The sequence below is a fragment of the Terrapene carolina genome, unplaced genomic scaffold (assembly GCF_002925995.2).
Source record: "Terrapene carolina triunguis isolate 2854851 unplaced genomic scaffold, T_m_triunguis-2.0 Scaffold67, whole genome shotgun sequence".
NCBI classification, from domain to species: domain Eukaryota; kingdom Metazoa; phylum Chordata; order Testudines; family Emydidae; genus Terrapene; species Terrapene triunguis.
Genome location: NW_020664418.1, coordinates 25,958,040 through 25,985,021, shown reverse-complemented (window position 1 = coordinate 25,985,021; position 26,982 = coordinate 25,958,040). Strand labels below are relative to the sequence as shown.

Below are 26,982 nucleotides of genomic sequence, written 5' to 3'. Positions count from 1 at the left end.
ATGACTGTTCTTATGTTCTAACTCCCAGCTGCACACACCTTACCTAGATGCCAAACCTCCAGCTACCCTCTCTGGCTCTGACAAAGGCAGTTATGTTTTGTCAGTGCACAATTCTGCAGCACATTGCAAATTAAGAAGTTCAAGAGGAGTGTAAAATATACAATCAAATCGCATAGCAAAAGGAATACTGCACGGATTGTATTATCATTGTCAGATTTAAGGAGAATGCGTAAGTGCTGACTTACAGTCAGCATCTGCAAAAATGATGTTGGGGCTCTTCCCTCCCAGCTCCAGAGTTACTCTCTTCAAATTACTCCTTCCAGCTGCTTCTTGAATCAGCTTCCCAACCTGAAAGGAAATGGAGAAACATTTTACACACAATGCAGTCATACAGTTAACTGCACTAGCAAGCTCTGGATATTAGTGGGACACAGCTATTAAATAATCCAGCAGGTTCTTCAAATCCACAGATTCATGTAAGAAAGAGACAACTTCCCAGGCCTTTCCCAGAGCTGGAGGGTGGCCAAGACATGGGACAAACCTGTCAATAGGCACGCCCCTTCAATAGCTGTGCTGAAATAGGTTTGGGTTCTTGTCACAGGGTAGCTAGTCTCTAGGGATAGACTAAGCCTAGTGCCTCTGGACCAGAGCAGGTGAGTCCAATCCAGCCAATTAAAGATGGCTGGGCTACAGCTGGGCCCATAAAGGGCTTCTAGTGGGCAGTTTGGATGGTGGCAGCGATGGGCAAGGGCAAAGAAGTTACGTAAAGTAGAGCTAACTTGGGTGCTGGGTCCCTAGAGCAAGGGGCCAGGTGGCTTGGGGCTGCTGCTCCAGGAAGGGAGCAGAGCTGACTGAAACTGGGAAACTGCCAGGAGCACCAGAGCCCCCTCAGGGTAGGGGGGGAGAGGGGGCAGCCCTGAAGCCTAAGGCTAAGGAGTGACTTAAAAGACTGTTTTTGTGTTCGTCTGCTGGCTTCTCTTAAGAAAATAAACCTCCTTGCAAGAGACCGGGCATGGCAGCGTACATTTTGGAGCTGGGGAAAAGCCTGGCTTAGTGATCATTTTCTTCTGTCTTTTTATTGCCAGGATCAATAGGAGAATTAAGCTGAAATCTGTGTAACTGGAATGACTTCTTACACAAGCCAGTTTTTTTAATTATATATGGAGTATGTGCAAAGGGTTTTCCATACCATTAATAAGAGGTTTAGGCTGACCGCTTTCTGTTGATACTGAAAAAAAGTCACTTGTACTAGCGCAGAATGCATTGAGTTCTTCTTTAGTAATAAGCACCATCATGCTTCTTTTATACAGTACAGCAATTAGTAATACGATCACTTTAATTGTATTGTAATTTATTGCAATCCACTCTGAACACTGACATTTTCCAGATTCTTAGCCAAATAAGTTCTGAGGAATGTGTGTGTGTGTATATATATATATACACACCCTCTCAAACATTCAATTTTTAGTCCCCAAAGAATTAAACTAATTTGAAGAGTGAAATTATAAACCAGAGTATATCACCTCATCTTAAAATTAGCTGCATTATAAATAGGATTAGCAGCATACAGTAGTTACAGAAGGATTGCACAGGCAAAATACAGTGCACACATACCAGGCCAGATACTAAGCTGCACCACAGCTAGAACAGGTAGTAAGGGTGGGAGTCAAAGATGGTTTTGAGTCAAAGATCCCTTGCTCCTTCTCAATTGTAGGGGCCATTGGAGGCAAATGCAGCCCCTGGTGTAGTTTGGAGCAGCCCTAAGAGATGATTCTGCAGGTGAGGATCAATAAAGTGCAGCACCAGTCTGGCCACCCCCACCTTCTGCTAGCCATACCTATAACATGCCACCTATGCCAATGTCAGAAGGGTCGCGTAGCATGGAGCTGGAGCTCGTAACACCTGCTCTATGTTCCCTGGAGATTCCCCTGTGCTGGGGAAATCCCCAATAACTAGTTTAACCAGATTTCTGCGTGGTTTCCACTGTTCAAACTGTATTATTATGCCCATGTTGTAGGTTTGGGAAACAGTCACGGGGAGATTAAGGCCCTGATATACTAAAACATGAGTACAGGGTTCAGTGCTCTGCTGAAAAGGGATGGACTTAAGCATGTTCTTAAGTGCTTTGTTGAATTAGGGCCTAAGGCTCAGATCCTCAAAGGTATTTAGGCAACTAAGGAGTTAGATGCCTAAAAGCCTATGAGAATTACATGCCCAAGGCCTCGCCGCAAGTCAGTAGCTGGCTGACACACATGTACACATGCAGTTTGATTCCCAATCCTTCTCTCTAGCCATTAGAAATCAGTCTTTCCTTGTGCAAAAATCCCATCAGCAGCTGAACTTTCAGCTACGCTTTGACTGTGCTGCTGGACCTAGCTGTTGATATTTCTCAATGTTAAACTTCTATACACAGGGCCAGGTGCTTGTGACTGCCAGCATTAAGGGGTTAATGGGAGAGAAGCTGACCTACAGAATTAAAGTCAGTCTGCTAGAGAAAGTTAAGCCAGCACTGGAGTAATCATAAAGCAAATGAAATAGAACCCAGGGCCCCCACCAGAAAAAACAAAGAAAAAAGCCCACAGGATAATTAGGGAATTGTCAACCATTCCATGTAACTCAATGATTAACTGTGTATCTGGCAATACCACTATCAAGTTTGACTGTGGATTTTTTTAAAATAAATTAACTTCAGTATCTTTTCTTTACCTCTATAATGATGAAATGGAGTGCTGACATTATCATGAAATTCCTTACATATCCCCTTAATTGGAGCTGATTTTACCACTATGTTTGACTGACAGCAGGCCACACTGAATATGTTTAACACATCACTTAGAAATTCCAACATCTCCCAAACAGTTATGAAATGTACGTTTGAAAATCAGCTAGAGCCTGGCCATTATAATCGGTGCTAGCCAATGGCACTCTGCAGCCTTATGTCTTCAGCCTCCCTCTTTGAAAGACCAATAATTAACTAGATCCACCCCAAAATCACAATACAAACAAAAAGCAGAACATGCCACCCCCCGTTTCCACTTTAATGTCACAATATTTGTGACCTAGTTAACAAAAAAGATTAAAACACCTGGCAAAACAAGAGGTTGCCAAAGGGCCAGATTTACACCTTACACGCCCCTAGGCACAGCATCTTCAGCACCCCAATGTTTGCCGTAAAAAAATAAAACTTTTAACCCTCTTTTAACTTTAAGGAACCCTGAGAATGCCGGCGCCTCTAGGCACGTGCCTATTGTGCCTAATTGGAAATCCGGCCATGGTTGCCAAATGTTATAGGTCCAAAGGGGCTGGAGACCATGGTCCTAATTTGGAAATGTGTTATCTTTAATATACAGAGGTTGTCAACGTTCCAAATATAAGCTTAACAGAGAGTCTCACTTCAGCCTTAACACTGGGAATAAATTCTCGCTTATGGGTGGTAGGGCACAAAGCCGCTTACTATGGGGCCTGCTGCTAGTAAGCACTGGCATTTTGTTCAGCCCGTACGGTGCTCTGTGCACTCATGGCATGAGGGTAGCCTTAAGGAGGGTACTGGGGCTGTGATTATTTATTAAGAAAAGGAGCCTTTTTCATTTCTCTCTTTATCCACAGTGAGAGTTACCAAGGGATAAGTGATAGCGTTCCAGTCCCTGTAGTCTTTTAGTTCATGCTCCCTGTGGTGTCTCTTAGCTATATCTGTGAACTTCCAACAGGCAATGCAGCGTAGCGAGGGAACTTTGGAAACGAGGACTCCCCCACAGATAATGGAGCTGAGCTGATTAATCAGCAGGAATGTTGGCACAGAAAACCTCGACTCCCCATCCTTGTTTTGAATAGGCTGCAAGATAGATATCAGGAGTATCCCTGGATAAGTTGTGAAGTACCACAACCCTGTAAACTGCATGGAGGGTGTGGGTAGATGTAATTTGGCTCATCTCAAAGAAAATCTGTTATGAGGGGTGAGGGGTGGGGGGGGGGGGGAATGGGACACCCAGCTATACAGGATACCTCTGTTCAAAACAGCTACTTGAATTGCAGTCCCTAAAAGTGTTAAATTATTAAACTGATTGCTGTTTTCTTTGTATTAATTAAATAATTGACAGAAGCACTCAATAGTTTGCTTTGTTTTTTGTTTTTGAATGATCAATCTTTCTCATCGGAAGAGATTCATCTAGTCACATATTAAATAGGAGTGTGCAAACCAGTTTGGGATGAGACCTAAAACTTTACCCAAATTCTTTTAGAGGGTTGGGTTTTGGGTAAGCTATTGCACCCATTAACTTTTATTTTCATGTGCCTCTGTGCTTTCTGATTCCAGACAAAAGTGGAAGTTCCAAAATCATACACGAAAAGCTGTAATTTCTAATCTTACTAAAGCCCTGGAACTCTCAAAGCCTCTTCCCCCATCACAAAAAACAAAACAAAGCCCTAGTCCTGTGAGGTTTCCACTCCAGTCCTCAATAGTGCATTTGAATGTTCAGGTGCTTCTCTGACCTGAACCTCCCAATGTTTTGAGGCTGTTTAGTGGTTTAAGAATCAAGTAAGCACTACCTATAATCCTTGGATTCACACAGCAGGGTCAGTTTAGCCCTTTAAACTTCTGAGGTCAAAGAATTCAGTGGGATTTTTGGAACAAAACCTTTAAAGCTGAGATGTTGCTTATTTTGTGTGAATTTTGATTCCAGGTTGTCTCCAGATCACTCAGTCTAACACTGTTTGACCGCATGAGGTACTCTGCTTCTAAAGTGACCTTGAGGACTGTCCCCAGACCAGCAAAGATTAGTGAACTTCACAATCCTGAAGTGGACAAGAGCAGCTTTTGGTATGTATCCTTATTTCACATCTGGAAGAAGGACGACTTCCTAGCTCTCTACCAAATGCAATAAGGAAAGAAAAAAGAATGGTTTTATTTTGGGTATCCTAGTCATTCAGGAAGCACCAGTTGCCCAGCAGAATGAGTGACAAAAATTATCAAGAGGGCTTAAGCTAAATTATGAATGAGTTATAATATATCCTTCCCAAAGCCTCCTTTATTGGACATTTCGGTGGTCTGACTAACTGACAGACTTTTGGAAATGGAACACATAGCCTTTAAGAATTGTATTGTTAGTGGAAGAAAAACCAGGACATAATCCTTCAAGAAGATCCAAAAACAAGGAAAGATTTTATGATACAAGAGAGCTGACGCAACTCATTACTCATGCAGTAGGTAGACATGCTGTCTATATCATGCAACATGACATTCATCTCACTTAGGAAATGAAAGGAGAATCCTGCTGAGTAAATTAGAATCAATGGTAATACAGCTGTTAGCTACAAACATTTGTTTGGCATGAATCAATCTTGACTCTCCTGTAGCTTGCTTTGATGGTCTCTCTAGTATCTTGTTGACTAATGATGAGATCATGGTTTGTTAATCTAACTGCATAAAGAAAACACTCTGCCAAGCAAAATGCAGACCGCTTTGTTGGGTTTTATTGAAGTTGTTTATGGACCTTGTGTTTACATAGGCATCCAAACCCATTTATTGAATATTTATTTGACTTATGCACATAACTGCATGAACATAGAACTGAATCATATCTTTAATCTGAGTTACTCGGTCTGCTTTTTAATGGGGTTTAGCTTGAACAACATGGAAACCAGCCACCTAAAATACATTTCTTGTTGGCCAGTGCTTCAAATGTTTAGCATGCTATCTGTGATTCCTATCATCTTGAGAGCACGTAAAAACTGGATGGAGTTGCAAACCAGTTCAGATTTGGAGGCAACACATTTGTTTTTGAACAGAAGTTACTGATACACATTAAACATTTGCTGAGAAAACTGCTGGGTAATATGTAGCAACATGCAAATTTATATTAAAAGCTTCCCCGTTGTCAATACATTTCTAATCTATATTGTATTGTTTTCATCCTTCTATTGACTATATACTTACCAACTACAGTACTATATGTTTTGCTTGATTTATTAGATATTATTATTAGTCCTATATGTCCTTACAAGAACTCATGCTTTATATACACATAGACATTGGATTAGTTGTGTTAGTATCTTATGATGATAATACTATTACTAGTTTAGTAAATGTAACATAGAGGGCCTGATTCTCAGCCTGGCCTCAACTCCCTCCATTTTTGAGCATACAGTGTGTTGTGGTTGTAAATATGAAGTTAATGTTTTAGTGCATTCCATAACACAGGCATTTTTGGTGGCTGCAGAATTTGGCTGGCAGCTACAATAAGAGCTTTTCTGCCTTTCTGAGCCCTTTCCCTCTCACTATTTAGAGAACCTGTCTTTAAAGAATCAAAAGATCTTAGGAAGAGGAAGAACTACCGCTCCTCATTTGAGATATGTGTAAATTGCTGCCCCCTCACAAGAATTTATGTTGTTGTAAACAATGGCTGCAGCAGTTCATTTTACTATAGGGAAAGAGAAGAGAATTGTGTGATAACGGCTCAGTTAATACATGACCTCATTCCATACGGTGAAAAAAATGTTAAAGGTGCTTTTGGAGCAGTCTTCAGTTCTCACTTCTGTCCACCATTAATATTGCATTATCTAGTGTTGACAACCTACAGAAACCTGTAAAGTGATCAAAAATGAAGATATCTCCTGCCCTAAAGAACTAGCAGTCTAAAGGCAAGTACAGGGACACACTGGGAAATCCAGAGCTTGGGATAACTTAGCTTTTTAAAAGATCATTTGATTGTTTGTAACTTTAACATAATCACTCCTTGTGGGCCTCCTGGGAGAACTGTATTTTTAAAAGGGATGTAAATGTGGAGAAGGTAGTGAGATGGTGAGGAAATCAAACAGAGGGTGGCATAGGAAAAATGGAGATGGTTATGGGAAACAAACAGGGCAACTGGGGTGAAATCCTGGCCCAACTGAAGTCAATGGCAAAGCTCCCACTGGCTTCAACAGGGCAAGGATTTCACCCTGGATGGCACCAATGGTCGGGCAGAGAGGGTGAGGGAAATATGACAGGAAACCAAACCCATGAGGTAGGTGGCAAGAGCGGAGTCACAAAGAGCTGTGAAAGCGAGGAGGAGACCTGTAAACTCAAAGTAGTGGGAGCCCCTGAGGGAATACAAATAGGTGGTGACATAGTCAGCTCAATTGGCGAGGAAGGTCCCATTTGGCAGCTAACGTTTGACCGACGGGGTGGGGGAGAAATAGGGTGTCAATGGGGTCAGAGAGGAGAAGATTGCAGTAACTGAGAAGGGACACAATCGGGGTCTGGTTCATTAAAAAGCACCTAACAGAAACAACCAACCTTGTTAAAAATCTTTCCATCAAGCAAGCTGTTGAAGAGTATAAACCAGTGCAAGTAGAGAAGCCAACAGCGCTGCTGAAAACCTAAAGGGACCATGGCAAAATGTTCCAAATCTGGACCTTGTGCTCAGTATGATTTTTTTTTCCTTCAGTGCATTGGTTCTCAAAGTGTGGTTCATAAACCACCAATGGTCTGGAGAACTTTTCCTAATGAACCGTTGAGAACCATGAATTGGGGGATTAGGAGAGGAGGTGATCCACGGAGGTATGTTTGTCTTGCAAAGTGGTGTGCGGGATGAAAGAGGTGAAGGACCATTGTTTTGTGCATGAGATGAGCCATGAAGGAAAGGGAATGGGGGAAGGGAATAGTGATAGTATCAGGGAAAACATTATTCATGGGATGGGAAGACGAAAGGGAAGCATAGGCATAGTTTGACTTTATATTTGGGGTGGGGGCTGCTCCAGTCAGGCCAATGGGGCCATGCATGGGGGAGGCAAATTCCATGCCTGCAAAACCCCCTGGCCTCCCCCAAACTACACCCATGAAGGGAAGATGGACTTTGCACACATGTGACATTTTAAAACAATTCTCAAAGTGCCCAAGAGTCTGAGACAGAAATAGAGAAGAGCCGGAGCGTACAGACTGGTCAACAAAACAATCACAAACCTAACACCTGAGCCATCATGAAGTGACTAGTTCATATTTTGATTGATTCAAGTGCTATAGCAAGTTCTGCATGGAGTCTTCTCCTCTCTAATCTGAATTAAACTCCCTGTTAGGGACAAATGTCCCCCTTTCCACGTAAAGACCTGTGAAAGGCACACTTGCAAAAATGTCTGCCTCATGGTTCCTTGATTCTATGAGGTGAAGCCAGTGGGAATGCAGACCTTCAGAAGGATTGGATGAGGGGCTTGTGGAGGCCAGCTATCCATTGTCTTTTCCACTGTGGCTAGGCATTACTTGCTCCACTGAAGATTATGGAGATGCAGTCAATGCTGCTGAGTACATCATTAATTTATGTGGCAATTTGAAATATAAACTTGAGAATAAAGAACGGGGAGTACTTGTGGCACCTTAGAGACAAACACATTTATTTGGGCATAAGCTTTCGTGGGCTGAAACCCACTTCATCGGATGCATGCAGTGGAAAATACAGTAGGAAGTTATATATATACAGAAAACATGAAAAAATGGGGATTGCCATACCAACTCTAACAAGACTAATCAATTAAGGTGGGCTATTATCATCAGGAGAAAAAAAACTTTTGTAGTGATAATCAGGATGGCCCATTTCAAACAGTTGACAAGAAGGTGTGAGTAATAGTAGGGGAAAAATTAGCATAGGGAAATAGTTTTTAGTTTGTGTAATGACCTATCCACTCCCAGTCTTTATTCAAGCCTAATTTAATGGTGTCCAACTTTGCAAATTAATTCCAGTTCTGCAGTTTCTCCTTGGAGTCTGTTTCTGAAGTTTTTTTGTTGAAGAATTGCGACTTTTAGGTCTGTAATTGAGTGTCCAGGGAGGTTGAAGTGTTCTCTAACTGGTTTTTGAATGTTATAATTCTTGAGGTCTGATTTGTGTCCATTTATTCTTTTGCGTAGACACTGTCCGGTTTGACCAATGTACATGGCAGAGGGGCATTGCTGGCACATGATGGCGTATATTACATTGGTAGATGTGCAGGTGAATGAGCCCCTGATGGTGTGGCTGATGTGATTAGGTCCTATGATGGTGTCCCCTGAATAGATATGTGGACAGAGTTGGCAACGGGCTTTGTTGCAAGGATAGGTTCCTGGGTTCATGTTTTTGTTGTGTGGTGTGTGGTTGCTGGTGAGTATTTGCTTCAGCTTGGGGGGGCTGTCTGTAAGCGAGGACTGGCCTGTCTCCCAAGATCTGTGAGAGTGAGGGATTGTCTCGTTAGAGTTGGTATGGCAACTCCCATTTTTTCATGTTCTCTGTGTATATATATATATCTTCCTACTGTATTTTCCACTGCATGCATCTGATGAAGTGGGTTTCAGCCCACGAAAGCTTATGCCCAAATAAATTTGTTAGTCTCTAAGGTGCCACAAGTACTCCTCGTTCTTTTTGCTGATACAGACTAACACAGCTACCACTCTGAAACTTGAGAATGACATATACAATCACTTCTTTCTAGCTCTGTCCGCTGCTGGCAAGTCAAACCACGCACCCCAACTTGCACAGAGCAGAGCTTGTGTAATATGGCATGCTGGTGGCTTTACGGTGGGAGAAGACATAGCATGTGGCCACCTGACCAGTATGTATGCCCCTGACTCCTTTTCCATGTGATTAACTTGGTTTTACTGAGCTAGGGTTGCCAGTTTTGGTTGGATGTATTCCTGGAGGTTTCATCACATGACATAATCTTTATTTAAATACTAATCTTTAATTCCTGGAGACTCCAGGACAATCCTGAAGGGTTGTCAACCCTATTTTACTCCCCTTCATGCTGTGCTGCAGAAGGAAGTGAGTGGTCTGTAAAGTGAGTTTGGCTCAACCAGCAGATTCTGCCAAGTTCTCAGGGGGGGAGATAGTCCTCTGGATTCAATGTGCATTCCATTGCTATTATCATGAGTTACATTGTTTACTGAGAGAATTGAAGCCTTTTATCACTCCAGTCAATTGGGATCATATTGGCTCTCTCAGTTTAGAAGAGGGAAATGAGAGATGCAGTTTATAGCCCTGATTGAGGAAAGCATCCCTATTCAAGACAGAACTTAAGCATATGCTTAAAGTTAAAGCATGTTCTGACGTGTTGTCTTGAACAGGCATGGATATAAAGTACGTGCTTCAGTGCTTCCCTGAAGCGGGGCTTAAATGATTAGAGATTGAAGTCAAAATATGAGAAAAAAATTGTCATCGTTGTATGGACCTAGACTTGAGCCCTCACAATGGACTCCAGCATGGAGTCATGGTCATGCACTTGGACTCTCTTTGTCTTATTTCTTTTGTTTGTTGAGTTTTTATTATTTATGAATGACCTCTTCCCCCCACCCTCCTTAAAGGAATGCTGCTGAAAAAGAGACAATAAAACCCAGTTAATTCTGATTCTGCAAACACAAGATTTTTTTGCAGGCAGTTGGGGAGCTTAATTAGCTTTTACAGGAAAATATGAATTGTTTACTGTATAAGCAAGAGGTTCTAGTGGTGGAGAATTGAGAAAAACCCATGCTGCAGACACTTAAACTTGAATAACTTTGCTTTTCTTCTAATAGGTTTTATCATTAACTCGTTAGAGCTAAAATATTAACTGCCTGTGCTAGCACCTGGAAGAGCTGTGGGAATGGAATATTCTGGCTCTGAGTGTATCTGATAGCTGTAGGAAACCACATCACTGGAATATACAACTGACCTGCTGTAGATAAGAGTAGACACACAAAATATTTCCATTTTTATTTCATTAAAAAATGTGAAAACAGTTTCTGAGAAGTCTGATGCTCTGTATAACCATTGATATTACAGGACCATGTCTAAAATGTTACAATGTTGACTTGCTGTTACAAGAATTCAGTGTTACAGGAAATCAGAAACAATATGGAACAGTTTACACTAACTCTGCATTAAAATGTTCCATCTGTTCTTGCTTTAGGTTCTTAGAGAATTGCTTTTTCATCTCAGTAATGCTTTTCACTTCCTATTAGTAAGGCTTTTAAAGGTAGGCACTGAGTTAGTATAAAACCCACAGCTTTTGAGTTTTAAACGCCTATTAAAACTAAAGCTGTCTTGAACTACAATAAAAATTTATTTTGGCTACAAAAGACAACTTTGAAACCTAACCCATCTGTATTATTTCTCCTCCAAACAGCGCAACATCCTGTATAATAGAATATTTATCTTAAACACAGACCACATACCTTTGTGAAAACAATTGTTTCAACTTAATTTATGGGGGGGGGGGCAGGGAGAGACAGAGCTCATATTAAGATTTCCAATATTCTATTATGCTAATGTAAATTGCTTACAGGAGTTGTAATGAAATTGTTGCAATTTCTCAAAGTAATCTGAAATCTGATGTTTGTTGCAATTGACTTTGTTACTTTTTGTATATTATAACCTAAATTTTCATAAAAATCCACACACAATTACACATGGTAATTTTCTGCAAGGTAATTGTGTGTGCAAGCTAGGCACACAATTGCATACCCATTATACTGACAATTTAGGCCCATACACTGTGGTACCTAAGATTCATTATAGATTGTATTGCACCAAAAAGTATTGAAAGTAATACGTTAGCCTGATCCCGCAGTCATTGCACGCACAAGTTTCCCAGTGACTTCAGTGAGAGTTACCATGCCTGCATATAAGGGCTGCTGGATCAGGTTATAATCTCACACCCAGGAGCGCTGCCAGCTTTTCCGCCGCCCTAGGGTGGCGGAAGGTCCCGCCCCAAAATGCCCCCCCCCCCACAGAGGCAGCGGAAGGTCCCTCCACGGAAATACCGCCGCGGTTGCCACCCCCCAAATTGCAGTGCCCTAGGCGACCGCCTAGGTCGCCTAATGGGTTGCGCAGGCCCTGCTCACACCAAGAGTAAATCTATCTCACTACGGAGTCAGGGGCGGCTCCAGGCACCAGTGCACCAAGTGCGTGCCTGGGGCGGCAAGCCGTGGGGGGTGGCCTGCCGGTCGCTGTGGGGGTGGCAGTCAGGGAGCCTTCAGCGGCATGCCTGCGAGAGGTCCGCCGGTCCTGCGGCTTCAGCAGTGGGTACACTGAGGCCGCAGGACCGGCGGACCTCCCGCAGGAATGCCGCTGAATCTGCGTGACCAACGGACCTCCCACAGGCGCGCCGCCGAAAGCTGCCTGACTGCCATGCATGGGGCGGCAAAATACATAGAGCTGCCCCTGTACGGAGTGTAGTCTACCCTTGATGCACACAAAATACCCATTGAGCCTAGTGGGAGTCACGTACACATATCAAGGAGGGAACAGACCCCTGGAATTGTAGGATCCGTCCATATAATGGTCTGTTAAAGTCTCAATGGAACAGGGCCTGTTCTTAGCACTCTTTAAATATTACCAATCCTGAAACTCCCATTGAGATTCCTCTCCTTCTGGTTTCCTTTTTTCCTCTCTTCAGACTGAGAGATAAGGACCCTTCTCTGGTGGCATCAGCCTGTTGCACCTCTATTATCCCCAACTCCTGAATGATAACAGCGGTCTTTGCACATATTTGAGAGTTAGGCAAAGTCACTGTTCTGATTGGTTCAGCCCCCTTTATGTAGATTAAAACCATTCGCTTCAGAATTAATCTCTTCAATAGCTTCTAGGTCACACAGATTATGGACACCAAAGAGGGACTTGTGCACCCTGTGGCTTATACTACACAATCTATCTACCCACGTCTCCTAATTCATATTCTCACAAGCCCATAGGAAATCCTAGCAATATTTTTCCACATGTGCTTCTTGTGCCATGGTATTTGGTACAGCTGGTGTTAAGGGGAAACTGACACCTCTGCTTTGGTAGTGTGATAATATGTAGCTTTAGCTGGGAAGGACAGACCATTCTGGTGTGGGTATATCCTTTCTGCTGAATGACCCGGAGGAACTTCAGTCAACAGCTTGGCTGCCGTTCCCAAATATTTTCTGGATTGATATCTTACAGTAACATATTTTAGAATACACTTACCTCAGTAGATCCAGTAAAAGCAATTTTATCTATGCCAACATGAGAAGCTATTGCTGCGCCTGCAGTTGGACCAAATCCTGGCAAAATATTGATTACTCCTGATGGAAAGCCAGCCTAGCAAAACAGAATGAGAGGAAACATGGTTTGTGAAAATTGACCAGGCAAATTAAACTAGACATGCTGTGGTAGTTCCTTAGCTGTAAGGAGAGCCAGAGACATTATTCCTGTCAATTATTCTTACCTCCTTGATGAGGGCTCCCATATAAAGCGCACTGAGTGGTGTTTGCTCTGCTGGTTTAATAACTACTGTATTGCCACAGCACAGAGCTGGGGCAATCTTCCATGCAAACATCAGCAGGGGGAAGTTCCACTGTAGGAAAAAATAAAAGTTGATAGATGAAAAAATATTGCAGTGGTGCTTTGTTTTCAAGATGTCAAGCTGCTACCTCACTGATTTCTCAGGCTTATCCTCAACATAAATCTTTCCCAGCACAAAGCAAGGGTTTTTTTAATTACCACCATTAAGAAAGAGGCAACAGTGACCTTTCAATTCTTCTTTCTCCTCTACTCAAAGAATTATAACCTCCGCCCCCTATCTTCTCAAAAAGAATTTTGGGTTATACGTCAATTTTTTTAATCAGAGCTTTTAATTTCATTGACTATTTTGCGATTGGCACCTCTCTTTTTTTTCCCCTCAGGACACATACCTCCTGGCTCTGTGGTGTTCAGAAAGAACTATTTTGCATCAGTGCCAGAGATTTTTATATTATAGATAGATAGATAGATTTCTAACCCTTGAATGCTTTTTAAGAAATCCATAACATTTCAAGGTAAACCCATACATAATTAACCGATGGGATTATAAGAAATAACTCCCCCCACACCTCTCCCAATATCTCTACAGTATCAGCACTCTGTACTGTCTATTTATTTACCGAGGAAGTTTTAACATGTTTACAGCTCATTGCCATGGAAATAGCAGAGACAAAAAGACAGTCAGCTATCTGTGTCAGTTTCATTACAAGTTCTTGTTGAACAATTGGTATGAAACACACAGGAAAAATAGAGACAATAAATTGGTCCAGCCAGATTATCTGCTGGTGTAAATTTGTGCCACTCCATTGACTTCAACTGAAGGATTCCAATTTACCGCAGCAGAAAATTTGGCCCATTTTATTTATTTGCTGCACAAAATGGCTACGATTCCATCTGGTAGCAATCATCAAAGGTATCTGGCCTTCTGCATTTGGGCCTGATCCTGCAAACACTTATGCATGTAAGTTACTTTACTCACATGAGCAGTCCCGTTGATTTCATGTGAGTCAAGTTATTCACAGCTGCGTTTGCAGCATTGAACTCATAGCGGTAACTATAATAATCTCACTTGGAAGAAAATAGAAATATCAGTCATGAAGAGTCAGCCACTCGCTAGAAGGTGTGACTGCCTGATGCACATCAGCTGCCACTCTCATAGACCTCTCGCTAGCCCCTGGCAAGCTTGAAAAAATACACAAATGTCTTTCCTTCACCGAACACCCAATTTTTCCCCCCCTCAGTTGTTTATAAACTTTGGAGACAGAGTGATGTTTTAATTCCATCACCAGTGTATAAGCCTGGGAGTAGAGACATAGGGCCAACAGTATGCTGACAGCCTGCACTTCTGTCGCCTCTTGCAGTAAAGCTCTGAAGAGTTTTATAGTGCAAAATGTGGCAGGGTGAAAATAGGCGTCTCTACTTAGGAACCTTGCAAGGTCTTTCCTCATCCTTCTCCAGGAAGGTTTCGCTATGTAAGACACTAAAAATCAAAATAAATACAGCTTCAACCTACATATCTGCATAAATCATATGTAATGGATTATGTGGAAATGTGTTTGGACTGTGCTGTTAGGGCCTAATTTATAGCTGGATCCTGGCCTAGGACCTATCTACCTACTGGATCTCCTCTCTCCTTGTGTCATGATGCCACAGTTGTGATCAACAGCGGCACCTGAGCTGGATTCCCCTTCATTTAAAAGAGAGGAGCTCAGCAATAGAGGGTTCTCCATGAGGGGATCTCAGGTCTTGGAGAAGTTCGCACCCCTGGCCCCAAATGGCCTGGGTTTGTTAACCTTCAGGGTATACTGCAGGATTCAAGGCTACAGTGGAGGGTAGGTTTTGATGGGGGTTAGATCTGGAGCAGGGAGGGGAGTTTTGTGTAGTGCTGGCTGTTTAGTTTTATTTTTGTAATACATTGCAGGGGCCTTGGATAAGGTTCCCCTTTATACTTTTGTACAACTCTAAATAAAGTAAATAAATCCTGCATTCTTCAGGATCTTGGGCCCCTCCAGCAAAGTGTTCAGTACCTGCAGCTTCCAGTGACTTAAACAGAACTTGTCAGTTGAGGGCACTGAGCAGCTCCCAGGAAGCACCCAATGCCTTAGGAATGGGCGTTAAGGTTCTGATCCTGCAAACACCTACGCACATGCTTAACTTTGCACAAGTCTATTGCCATTGAAGTCACTCATTCCACGGAGCTGTTCATGTGACTAGAAGTTAAGAATATGTGTAGGTGTTTGCAGGATGGGGGCTTAGACTATGAGCTCCTTCCCAAGGTGTTCCTATAGAGTGCCAGCCACAAGAGCCACCTCTTACAAAGAAATATAATAATAAATAGTAAGAGAAAAAAGGCCTTGACATTGTTAAAAAGCATCTTTTTTGGGTTTCTCCTTTTTATTGGAATTGCTGCATATTACAAACACACCCTGGCTGCTCAGGGGCTTGCGGTAGACATGAATAAAACAAAAACCAACATCAACAAAAAATTCTTGATTAGTTCCCCAATGCTTTGTAAAGGAAAAGCTTCCACACCATATTTTAATAGCTGTACATGAGCCTCCCATTGAAATTTCTCCCAGAAACCATTAACCAGTACTTTTGAAAAGAATGCTTGTTCAATGAAGTTCCCATGCAATGTATCACAGGAGTTTGCCGAGGGTGCATACGGGGGGAGGACGGGGGGAGGAAAGAGTATTAAATGTAATGAAATAATAAGTGTCCTTCTCTCTTGCAACAAATACAATAAACCCTTCATGTTTTTAATAATCTGCACAATGTTAACTGTAACGACGTGTCTTCTGGAGTTTCTTCTTTTCTAAAAGCTTTATAAAAAGAAATACCAGGAAAGAACAGAATTAAAATACGTAACATTGTCCCAGGAACTTGGAGGAGTCTGTTAAATTGCAGTAAAAACTAACTAAATAAAAAATGACTGCCACAGCAAAGCATCAATTTTCCATAAGTTGTGTGAACATCCATAACCAATGACAGCATATTAACACTGTGTTTTGCTTTGCTTGTTTTAATCATGAGAATTCTATGACTTGAGAACTTAACTCCTAATACCAGAGCTAAAACCCTATTAGCGTGTTCAAATAAGCATTTGCAGAGAGACTGTTAAAGATATGTCAACAATATGAGCTCAGCTTTTTTTCGTAATGGAAAACACACATAGCTGAGGTCCATGTTTTATGTGTCTTTTAAAGAGAGCTGGTTCAAATGAAAATAAATACAAGGCACTAGCAGAGATACTCACAGGGATGATCTGTCCACACACTCCGATGGGTTCATGTCTTGTAAACGTAAAATAATCTCCATCTGAAACAGATGAGAATGGTTAGTCTCAAGAGCAGTTTGACTTGGCAGAACAAAAAAAAAGGGGCGGGGGGAGAGCTTTAAGGATCAGCCTTTGATGGCAGTAAAAGAAATAAAGTAGTCACTGAAATATCTTTCGTGAGCCAGCGTGGGAAATCTGGAGCAACCCAATTGTTTGCACCACATGCAAAGGTGACATGCTTGGTTTCTTTGGAAAGAGGACAATCTGTGCACAAAGGGTGTGTCTACACTGCAGTTAGACACCTGTGGCTGGCCTATGCCAGTGGACTCAGGCTTGTGGGCTTGGGCTAAGGGGCTGTTTGCTGCAGCGTGAGTTCTGGGACCCTCTCACCTTGCAGGGTCCTACAGCCTGGCTCCAGCCCAAACCCAAATGTCTACACTGCAAATAAACAGCCCCTTAGCCGGAGCTCAAATCAGCTGGCATTGGCACCCGTGGGTTTTTAATTGCAGTGTAGACATACCCACAGAGGTTTTGGCAGTGGCCTCAAAGAAAGCCACTTACTTGCCTCCAGGCTGGAAGAAGAGAAGAAAAAATTAATCCTCTGAATCACTGAGGAAAAGCTCTGTGTGGTTTGAGAGCTTGTGTCTCTCACCCAACAGAAGTTGGTCCAATAAAAGAGATTACCTCACCCACCTTGTCTCTCTGAATCACTGACAATTATTTTTAGAGCCTTGAAAACCAAGATGGCAAAAAAACAAATGTGGTAGGTACCAGGCTTTAAAATGAGACCTATGCCCAGCCTGGAGGTTTCATTTAGTGGGGGGCAGGCTCCTGAGCTAAATCACTACAGTGAAGGGGGTGAAGTGACTCACTTCAAGAAGTAAACAGAAATCTGAAAGCTCCCTGATTTGGGGGTCTGATTTTTCCTCTCTGCCAACCTTTCACATTGCCCTGGTTAGAGCTGTAGGTCTCTGAGCGGGTCTGTGTCTATAGGAACACACACGTATTTACAAATATAGGCATCTGTTTATGCACCAGAATCACCTCAGCTAAATATGGGTAAGACTGGTGAGAAGTGTACCTAGGCTCAATCTCAGGGGAAAAGGCGAAAATTAGAGCACGGAATGATTTGGGGAACCTGCAGCAGACTTTGGTCCCATACATCTGGTAACAATAAATGGGCTAATCCAGAAAGTTTCCTGGTTTTAAACACAGGCTTCAGCTTAGCTTTGATTAGAAACAAAAAATTTTAGTTTTACTTGTTTCTGTAAGTCTATTTCATTTTGTGTAGGGGAAACATACCCATAAAGCACTACTGTACATTAATCAGCAGGGATTTGGCTTCAAAGTTTTCAAGAGACCAGAAACTGAATATTAGCTATAAAATAGTTATCAGCAGGCTATGTGCAGCAGAGGGAGACAAAAGAGGAAAAGGGTCACAGAGAGAGAGAGAGAGCGAGAGAGAGAAAGAAAGATTAATAGAATAAGAGAGAGAGAAACCGAGTGTAACACAGGGGAAGGAAGAAGAAAGATGGTTGATGAATCAATTTGGTCTGCTTGGCCTAGACAGAAGGAAAAGAACAGGAGGAACTATAGAGACTGGGTTATATTTCAAAATTATCAAAATGCTCTATTTAGAGAATATTTTTAAAAGAATCATAGAAGTGTGAGGTGAAAATACCAGCCTATGCTCGCTAACACCAAGATAAATGGATCCTAGGCAGAAAGCCTCAGACAATATAACAGTAACAGGGCAGTAGCACCATTTGTGTTTGGACCATCCCTGTATCATCATTATTGCACTACTTCATGGCCCATGAGGTAAAGCTGCAGTGAACCCAAACATGGTTGCGAAGTCATCCAAATCACGGTTAATTCGATTGGACATAAAAGGCCCATTCTTCCCTCACTCAGAGTCTTCTTCACAGTGATACCTCTGATGTTTGCATGGCTTCTGTCAGACTCCAGAATAACTGCCCCTTTTTGACACCTACTTTAAATGTTGGTCATCCACAGACCTCACAATTCTGGTGAAATTATTGGGGATGTTTAATAACATTTCCTTCAGCCATCACTGCAGATTTCAAATAACCCAGAGGGTGAAGGTGAAGTTGGAAATGCCAAAGGTGCATCTGTAGGCTGCCTGGTGCACACCATAAAACAAGTTTTTGCAATGGCAGAATAACTAAGTTTGATGAAGTGAGTCATTTTAACTAAACAATGATAGTTTAAAAGCCTGAATCCCTTGTGCTCAGAAACTACACAGGTAACAATGAAACTTTTAAGTTTTACTATAAACTTATAAAACTCGCAGTAATGAAAACACTGTTACTTTAAGATGGTGTGAAAATGTGCTAATTCTCACTCACTCTCCCCAGGGCTCTCCTAGTAGCTGTCAGCAGGCAGGAGACTACCCGAGTGAGGTCTGTATATCTGACACCCACACTGAGGTGACTGAAAGAAGATCCATCTATGCCAGGCACAAAGGTCTTGACTTTAATCTCTGCAGCACCTGAACCTTTCTGCAACTGCTTCAGGAGTGTGAGCTGTTGTCACTTGAGACAGCTTACTCTGAATCCCCCTGGGAGGACGAACCGGCTGACCACTAGCTCTGGACATCCCTCCTGAAGGACAAGCTTCCCACTGGGATCTCCTTAAATCAGCGAAATTACCCCTGGTGAATTAGCCCTGGTAGACAGGGCTCTGGTATGTTGTAATGCGGCTGTTATTAGACATCTTTGTGCGCATTATTAGCCCATTACTCAGCAGAAAACACACCGATCTAGGTTTGGTGAGAAAGCAGATCCTAGCAGACTCCAGGGACAGCTGTGAAATCCAAAAGGATCATTCCTGTTAACCAATTTCATGACTTCTAAAATAATTAATGTGTTGAAAGATACTTTATAAAGTTACCGTGATTGTGACTGTCTTGAGGGAATGACAACAGGATATGCCATTCCACATCTAGGCCACTGATTCAAATCCAGTCCAGATTAGTAGTAAATGGAAGTTGTCACTGCCTGATGTCCTTTGAGAGCTGAAGTAGGTCACCCTCTAGAGGTACGTCTACACTACCTGCCAGATCGGCGGGTAGCGATCGATCCCCGATCACTCTCCCGTCGACTGCTGAACTCCAGCAGTGCGAGAGGCGGAAGCAAAGTCGACTGGGGGAGCCACGGCCGTCGATCCAGCGCCGCGAGGACGCGAAGTAAGTAATTTTAATTCGATCTAAGATACGTCGACATCAGCTACGCTATTCCCCCAGTGTAGATCGGGCTGAGTCTCAGCTGACAAGTGTCTGTATCACAAAGTTCACCACCTCATTCATTATCAATCAACTTTGTAGGCAGTAAGCAAAGAAACTGGAGATCAAATGAGTCTGGTGACTGAGAGCCCAACTGTGCACCCATTTACTCATGCTAGCGAACACCTACACGAGTCATCCCCTTGGTTTCAAATGGGACATCTTGCAGGAGTGCGTGTTCACCAGCAAGAATAGGAATTGCACATAGAGTAAGAAGGAAATGCAGCACCCTTAGAGTCGGTTCCTCCAGGTCAGGGTGGAGGCATATGGCAGGACAGTGTGTGAAGCTTGCATTGTTGCAGTCCATACTGTAGCCATTTGGTAGGTAAGGGACTTCAGCCAGGCTGCTAATCTGACACCTCTCCTATTTTTTTCTACCAAATCGTTAAGGTAAATGCAGAAAAACAAACTGAATTTGTCTCTTTTTCAAGTTGTATTAAAACAGGTTTAAAGAAAAGAGCATATGTTATTTTTTAAAAAATATATCCTCAGCTGGTGTAAATTGGCCTAGCTCACTGAGGTTAATAGAGCCACCAGTTCACAGCAACTGAGGATCTGGCCCAAAGATTTTTTTTTTTTAATTTCGCAATTAGAAAATCACGTTTATATTCAGGGATCTCTGCTTTGGTATTGGAACACCTTCCATAGGGGTATTCAAGCAGATCTCTCACAGGAGTAAAACCATGTCCTGGGTATTTAGTTTTCACATATATGGTAATGTGGTAGGTCTAATATGTAACCATATGGCTCGTATAGTGGCACATATAAAAATAGGAGACAGAGATGACAGATTCAGCCTTGGAAACATATTGTGTGATAGCCTGGATGTAACCAGAGCAGAATTGGTCCTATAACTTGTGATATGGCATATACTGTAGCTACAGCTACAGTTTGGTCTGTAATAGCTTTATTAATCTAACAGTTTCTAGTCAGGGCCTGATTCTGCTGTCCTTCACATCAACAGGGTTTTGCAATAGGGAGCAAAGGGCAGGGTGGAGCCCTAACACTGAGACCAGAACAAATGTGACTCTAACGAACACTCTTCCTTCTTAGCCACCCCTATATCCAGTGCCTTCCTTCCTGTCTCTCCCTGGTCTGCAGTTGTTTTAAAGAAGAAAAACCTTGTCAAAAATAAACATCAGAGGACTGTAGGGTGTCTAATTCATTATCACATTTAACAGACGGGGGATGGGGAAGAAATTTAATTGTTGGTTTTTTTTTGTGGTTTTATTGTCATGTCTGATTTGCTTTGACAAGTTGACTGTAACTATGTAAACAGTCATCCCTCGGTAACTCCAGCTTTAGGCTGGTGTAACTAACTTTACACTGGTGTAACTCTACTGATAGCCATGAGTTTACCAGAGTAACACAGGGGTGAATCAGAGAAAATCCTTGCTAGCTAAAAAGGGCCAAATTGCACCCTCAGAAATTGCAATTTCACCCATTTGTGTCTGGAAAATCCTACGTTTCCACAAGGATATGGATACCAGTAATTGTGCAGGCCATTGTGGTTTGCATTTAGGGAGGTTTGCTGAAAATGTGGCCTTAGGAACTCAGACCACTTCACTAACAAACTCAGTTTTACAGCTGCTTTCCTGCAGTGCTTTGGTTGTTTGCATTTTTAAGGACTGGAATAAACAGAGTATTTGTTCTCCCGAGTTGGCAATGCCTTTTACCCAACGACTTAACTTCTGTATTCCTGCTGGGCTCATATGTGAGGAGGAGGCATTCACTGACAAGGGAAGAAGGGATTAGGGAGCAGGAAATTTGCTGAATATATGAATGTATGGTGTGCTCTGCACTATTGCTTGTGTCAATTTTAAGTGAAAGCAGGACACAAAGAATTTGGTGGCAATATTTTCTTTAGTCCTTACAGAAGAGCTTTTACCCAATGTTACAGTGCCATTTCTTTAGTGAAAATACACTGACTCATAGACTTTAAGGCCACAAGGGACTGTCATGGATCATCTAGTCTGACCTACACATTGCAAGCCCCAGAATCTAACCCACCTACTCCTGTCACAGACCCATAGCTTCTGGCTGAGTTACTGATGTCCTCAAATTGTGATTTAAAGACTTCAGGTTACAAAGATTCCACCATTTACTCTAATTCAAACCTGCAAGTGACTCATGCCCCATGCTGCAGAAGAAGGTGAAAATTCCCAGGGTCCCCACTAATCTGATTTTGGAGAAAATTCCTTCCCTACTCCAAATATGGTGATCAGTTAGACTCTGAGCATGTGAGTGAGACCCACCAGCCAGATACCTGGGAAAGTATTCTCTGTAGTAACTCAGAGCCCTCCCCATCTAATGTCCCATCTCCAACCACTGGAGATATTTGCTAATAGCAGTCGTGGATGGGCCATATTCCATTGTAGGCAATCTCATTGTAGACCATAGATTAGTATGCTTTCAATAGAAAATGGAAAGGGAGTGGGTTGTCAGCTAAAAATGAAAGCTAAGAAAACTCAGCTACATTTTCTTACCTCTTTACTAAAATAGAAGAGCAGAATAACTTCTCCCCATCACTTATGCCCCAGCTTTTCTCCCACACACATTATTAACTACTGATCCCACTGTACATCAGAAGGAAGCAGATACCATAAAAAAAAAAGTATCTTGTATTTATGGACGTTCCTCTCTAATGAAATTATCAACGCTCTCAAAGTATCTGTGAATTTGGATCCAGTTTGAATAACAAGTAAAATGAGTTGGATAGTCACATCCTGGTGCATGCTGGGTATTACTAATGCCCATTTCAAACCACACAAATGAACACAACTAAGGCTACAAATTTGGAAAAGCAGGGGCAATAGGGGTGGAAAGTAAGGAGTGGCTTCAGTGGGAGAGCTACATGAAGGATTATGCACAGAATTTGCCCAAATTATGCCTATATTTTCAAATGCATCAGGGTGCATAATATCCATCTTGACAATTATATTTATATTTAAATATAGCTATCAAAAGCTATCTGTAGTTTACTTCATGGTACACATACATAGGGGTCCAAACATTCCTTTGGATGTGCATGTGAAGCTTTCCATTGACTTTAATCACAGTAAGTGATCTAGTTATCTAGTCCATCCCAGTGCCAGTTTAATATTGTACTCAACAGCATATTATCTAGTGCTTTTTCCAATCTGATTTTAAGTAATCCAATTGTAGGGCTTCCTCCACCTTCTATGAGAGGTTATTCCATAATCTAATAGATCTCATGGGTGCTCCATTTTGCCCAAGTGTGTTTGTGTAGATATTTAAATAAAATTCCAAAGAAGAATCATATTGCAGGTAGAATCTGCTGCTTCTGTGAATTCTACTTACCCACAGGAATGGTCATTCCATGAATCTTGTCTGCCCAACCTGCATAATACCTCAGCGTTTTGATGACTCCCTGAAGATCTACATAGAAAGCCTGCAGAAAGGGTTTGCCACTATTCAGCGATTCCATGGTCTGGAGGACAAGAGCAAAGTAGCACATCAGGCTATGCAGAGTGCAATACTCCAACCGCTCACGTAATGACACTAGTGACAGACGAGTAGTAATGAGGATCAAACCAGGCTTCCCCCAACATCAGGAACTTCACAATAGCTATTAAGATCCCTTTTTACTGATAGTGTTTTGGGTTTTTTTGTGGGGGGGGGGTGGCAATAATACTAGGAACAACGACTTCTCAAGAGTTGCATGGTGAAACTTTTGTTGAATATTTCAACTGATCTGAAACATACAGAATTTTTCTTGAAAAATCCTAGTAATTTTAAAAGTCCCTAAAACCCCTATGATTTTAAAAGTGTGTGTGTGTACACTTAATAGTCACTGTTTAGTTCAAATACATAAACACAACATTTCTTTAATCAGGAGCCAAGATAAAAATGCCTGTCAAACTAGGATCTGCTATGTTCATGATAACAGCTGAGAACGGGCTCTTTGTAACCCTACATTAACTATCTCACTTCGTAGCGAGCAGAACTGACGTATTCCTCTTTATAAAATTGATGTGAATATACAATTTTCTATAAATGGCTGCCAAGATCCCTGTTGAGGCCTGGGATATCTATAGTGTACAGCCAGCTTATTTATTACCATCAAATAAACAAGCTCTCCTCTAGGGAAGATCATAATTTTAACAAGCTAAGGGCTTTATTTTTAATTCAGTTTTCCCATTGACAACAGTATCTTTTTAGGCATCCTCTTAAGAGTCCCTAAGATTGTTTAGTGAAAATAATCCAATAAAATTTCCTTAGATGTTGGAAAGGTAGTTAACTAACTTTCAACTGTTAGTATTATCTAATAGAAATTGTTATGAATGGGCACAGTGGAGATAAGATAGCAGGTATAACACATGACTAGATACAGACCACAAATGTAATTTGTATACAGAAGAGTAGGGGCCTAATTCTGCACTGATTTACATCCCAAACTGAAGTCAGCAGCATTGCCTGTGATGCAATTCAGCAAAGAATTTGGCTCTAGACATACAAATCAAACAACAGGCATAGTGAGCTTGGTTTGTTGTCCACTTCCTTTTCCCCATGGCGATTTTACAGCATACATTGGTGGTAACATGATTTAAGTGTTGACAAAGCTGGAATTAAGATGTTCACCAGCTTAGTTCCAAAGCACTTGCCATGCAGAAAATGACATTAACAATGCTGCAGTTGATAAGCTTAATGTATGTACTAAATAGCATAATTTCTAAACTGCATTACTGGTTCACTACTGCATAGCATTTCATCTATCCTTTTATTAATTATTACCGCACAATTGGATTTATGCATTTTTCCATTTTTTAAATTTTAGAACATAACACAAAGTTACGAATACACTTGTAATCCACACACTTCCTGGTTGTGGTGTTCTGTCCCATCTAGTGGCACCAAGACCACTTAAAGAGAGAGAGTTAAATTAGTCTGCTCTACAGTCTTAGTTAACAGCCAAAGTTAGCTTTTAGATCATGCGGTAGAGGGTCATGTACTAAGCTCCAGAGGTCCCAGGTTCGATCCCTCCCACTGATGACTGGGGTCTGTCGGTGTTACACACACACTCAGAGCCTAATCCAAAGCCCATTTGAGTCAATGGAAAACCTATTCAGACATACTGCCAATCTGACACCAATGTCACTCACATCTACACATCTATGAATTTATTTGCTCTCAGAATATAAAGCTCATACACAAAACAACTTTTGATTTCCCCCTACACCACTTACAGCTAGAATTGCTCTGTCTCTTTCAACCAAGTCCGCTAGTTTATCCAAGAGACGGCCTCTTTCCGATGCATCCATTCTCCTCCACACCGAGCCTAGAGAGAAAGCAAGGCGAGCTGCCCTCACTGCTTTGTCTGTATCAACCTGTTGAGGAGGAAGGAATAATAAAGCCCTGGGGTAAACACTGACAGAGTATTAGTTGGTATCTGAAGTTTCCGAATGGACAATATACCATAATCATACTATGGGGGCAGGGGTTAATAAAAGATTGGTCTATCATCAATGGGGATTCTGGAGTGGACTAGTAAGAGGTATAGGTTTTGGTCCAGTGTACATTTGTAACCATATCACAGGGATACTTTACCTTGTCAGCTTCCTGGATCTCACAGATCTGCTCTCCTGTTGATGGATTATACACTGGGAATATGTTCCCACTCTCAGAATTTTGCCACTCATTATTTATGAAAATCTAAAAAGGGGAAGAAGAAGAAAAGGCACTTTAAAGCTTTGAATCACTCTGTAGGTACCAGTCATTTAGCAAGTAGCATTTTACTCATATGAGAACCTCACTGAAGTCACAGTAAAATTATCTATAAAGGTCTGCAGGCTCTGGCACCAAAGTGCTGAACTCATTTCTGCTTTACAATGTTCAAAAGTTAATATGAAGGGCCTGATCCTGCTGTCACTGAAGTAAGGGGCCCTAAGGCCTAGATCCTCAAAAGGTATGTAGGCTCCTCCCTTCCACTGATTTAATGGGAAGTTAGGAGCTTAAATACCTGGGAGGATCTGGGCCTAAGTGGCATGGTTGAAATTGAAATTTGAGTCACCCACGGTTCAAAAACAATTTATGAGAGCAAAACCTTGAAACTACCAGGACTAAGGCAAGATGGTGGATTAGCCACTCAAATCCCCATCTCAGCAAGTAAATGTTTTGTCACTGAAATAACCCAGTCAATATTAAGTAATCGCAAACATCACAATTCTCCAAGAGACAGTCAGTTGATTATGACCAAACTGAAAAGTCGCAACACAGAATTAAATATCTCCAAAGAACAATGGAAATTACTGTTAAGTCCTGTTAGTGATGATATCATCTTAATTGTCATGGACAAATCAAATGCAGATTCTAATTCTGCCAATCAGTTGCTATTTTGGCAAAGGTTCGTTACTGTGGGACTTTGTGTTGGTAACTACATAGTAGGGGTCCAAATTTCTACTGCATGACTTCGGAGAAAACAATACAAATTTTTATTAGAAAATATGAAATGCCCCCTTACAATAAGTCACTCTAGGGGGAAGTTCTGGCCTCAGTGAAGTCAATGGAAGTTTTGCACAGGAGTTCACCCTTAGACTGGAATGACAGGATTAAACTTCATAGCCCGTTTCCTGCAAGGCAGTTTAAATTGTGTTTATAGGGTAGACCCCTTTCTTCGGTTAAAGCACAGAAAGCCCCTTATGGGCCCTTTAATCTTGCAAGAAGCTGAGTGACCCTTTGAGTCAATGGGAGTTGAGGAGGCTCAGCATCAATTCTCACTGCACACAGGGACCAATCCTGCAAAGTGTTGAACGTCCGTCCACTTCGCCAGGCGGCTTTTGATACCATGACCAATGAGGCATATGCTGTACAGAGCCATCTTTAAGCCCTGGTCTACACTGCGGGGGGGGGGAAGGGGATTGATCTAAGTTAAGCAACTTCAGCTACGTGAATAACGTAGCTGAAGTCGACGTACTTAGATCGATTTACCGCGGTGTCTTCACTGCGGTGAGTCAACCGTTGCCGCTCCCCCGTCGACTCTGCTTGCACCTCTTTCGGCACTGGAGTACAGGAGTCGACGGGAGAGGGCTCAGGGGTCAATTTATCACATCTAGCCTAGACGCGATAAATCGATCCCCGCTGGATCGATCGCTGCCCGCCGATCCGGCAGGTAGTGTAGACATACCCTAAATTGTAGACATCAC

General features: G+C 42.0%; 1 protein-coding gene across 2 annotated transcripts in view; it reads right to left on the bottom strand.

The window, feature by feature from the left end:
• Positions 1-26,982, bottom strand: part of ALDH1A2 (aldehyde dehydrogenase 1 family member A2) — a 73,112-nt gene that overhangs the window by 12,632 nt on the left and 33,498 nt on the right. For both annotated transcript variants that reach the window (XM_029910770.1, XM_024204926.2), the window contains exons 2-8: positions 25,388-25,492; positions 25,027-25,167; positions 23,141-23,270; positions 16,495-16,556; positions 13,165-13,293; positions 12,924-13,037; positions 246-348 (exon numbers count right to left, since the gene is read on the bottom strand). In XM_029910770.1, the coding sequence (XP_029766630.1) occupies positions 246-348; positions 12,924-13,037; positions 13,165-13,293; positions 16,495-16,556; positions 23,141-23,270; positions 25,027-25,101 (613 nt within the window). In that variant the 5' untranslated portion in view covers positions 25,102-25,167; positions 25,388-25,492. The remainder of the gene's footprint in view (positions 1-245; positions 349-12,923; positions 13,038-13,164; positions 13,294-16,494; positions 16,557-23,140; positions 23,271-25,026; positions 25,168-25,387; positions 25,493-26,982) is intronic.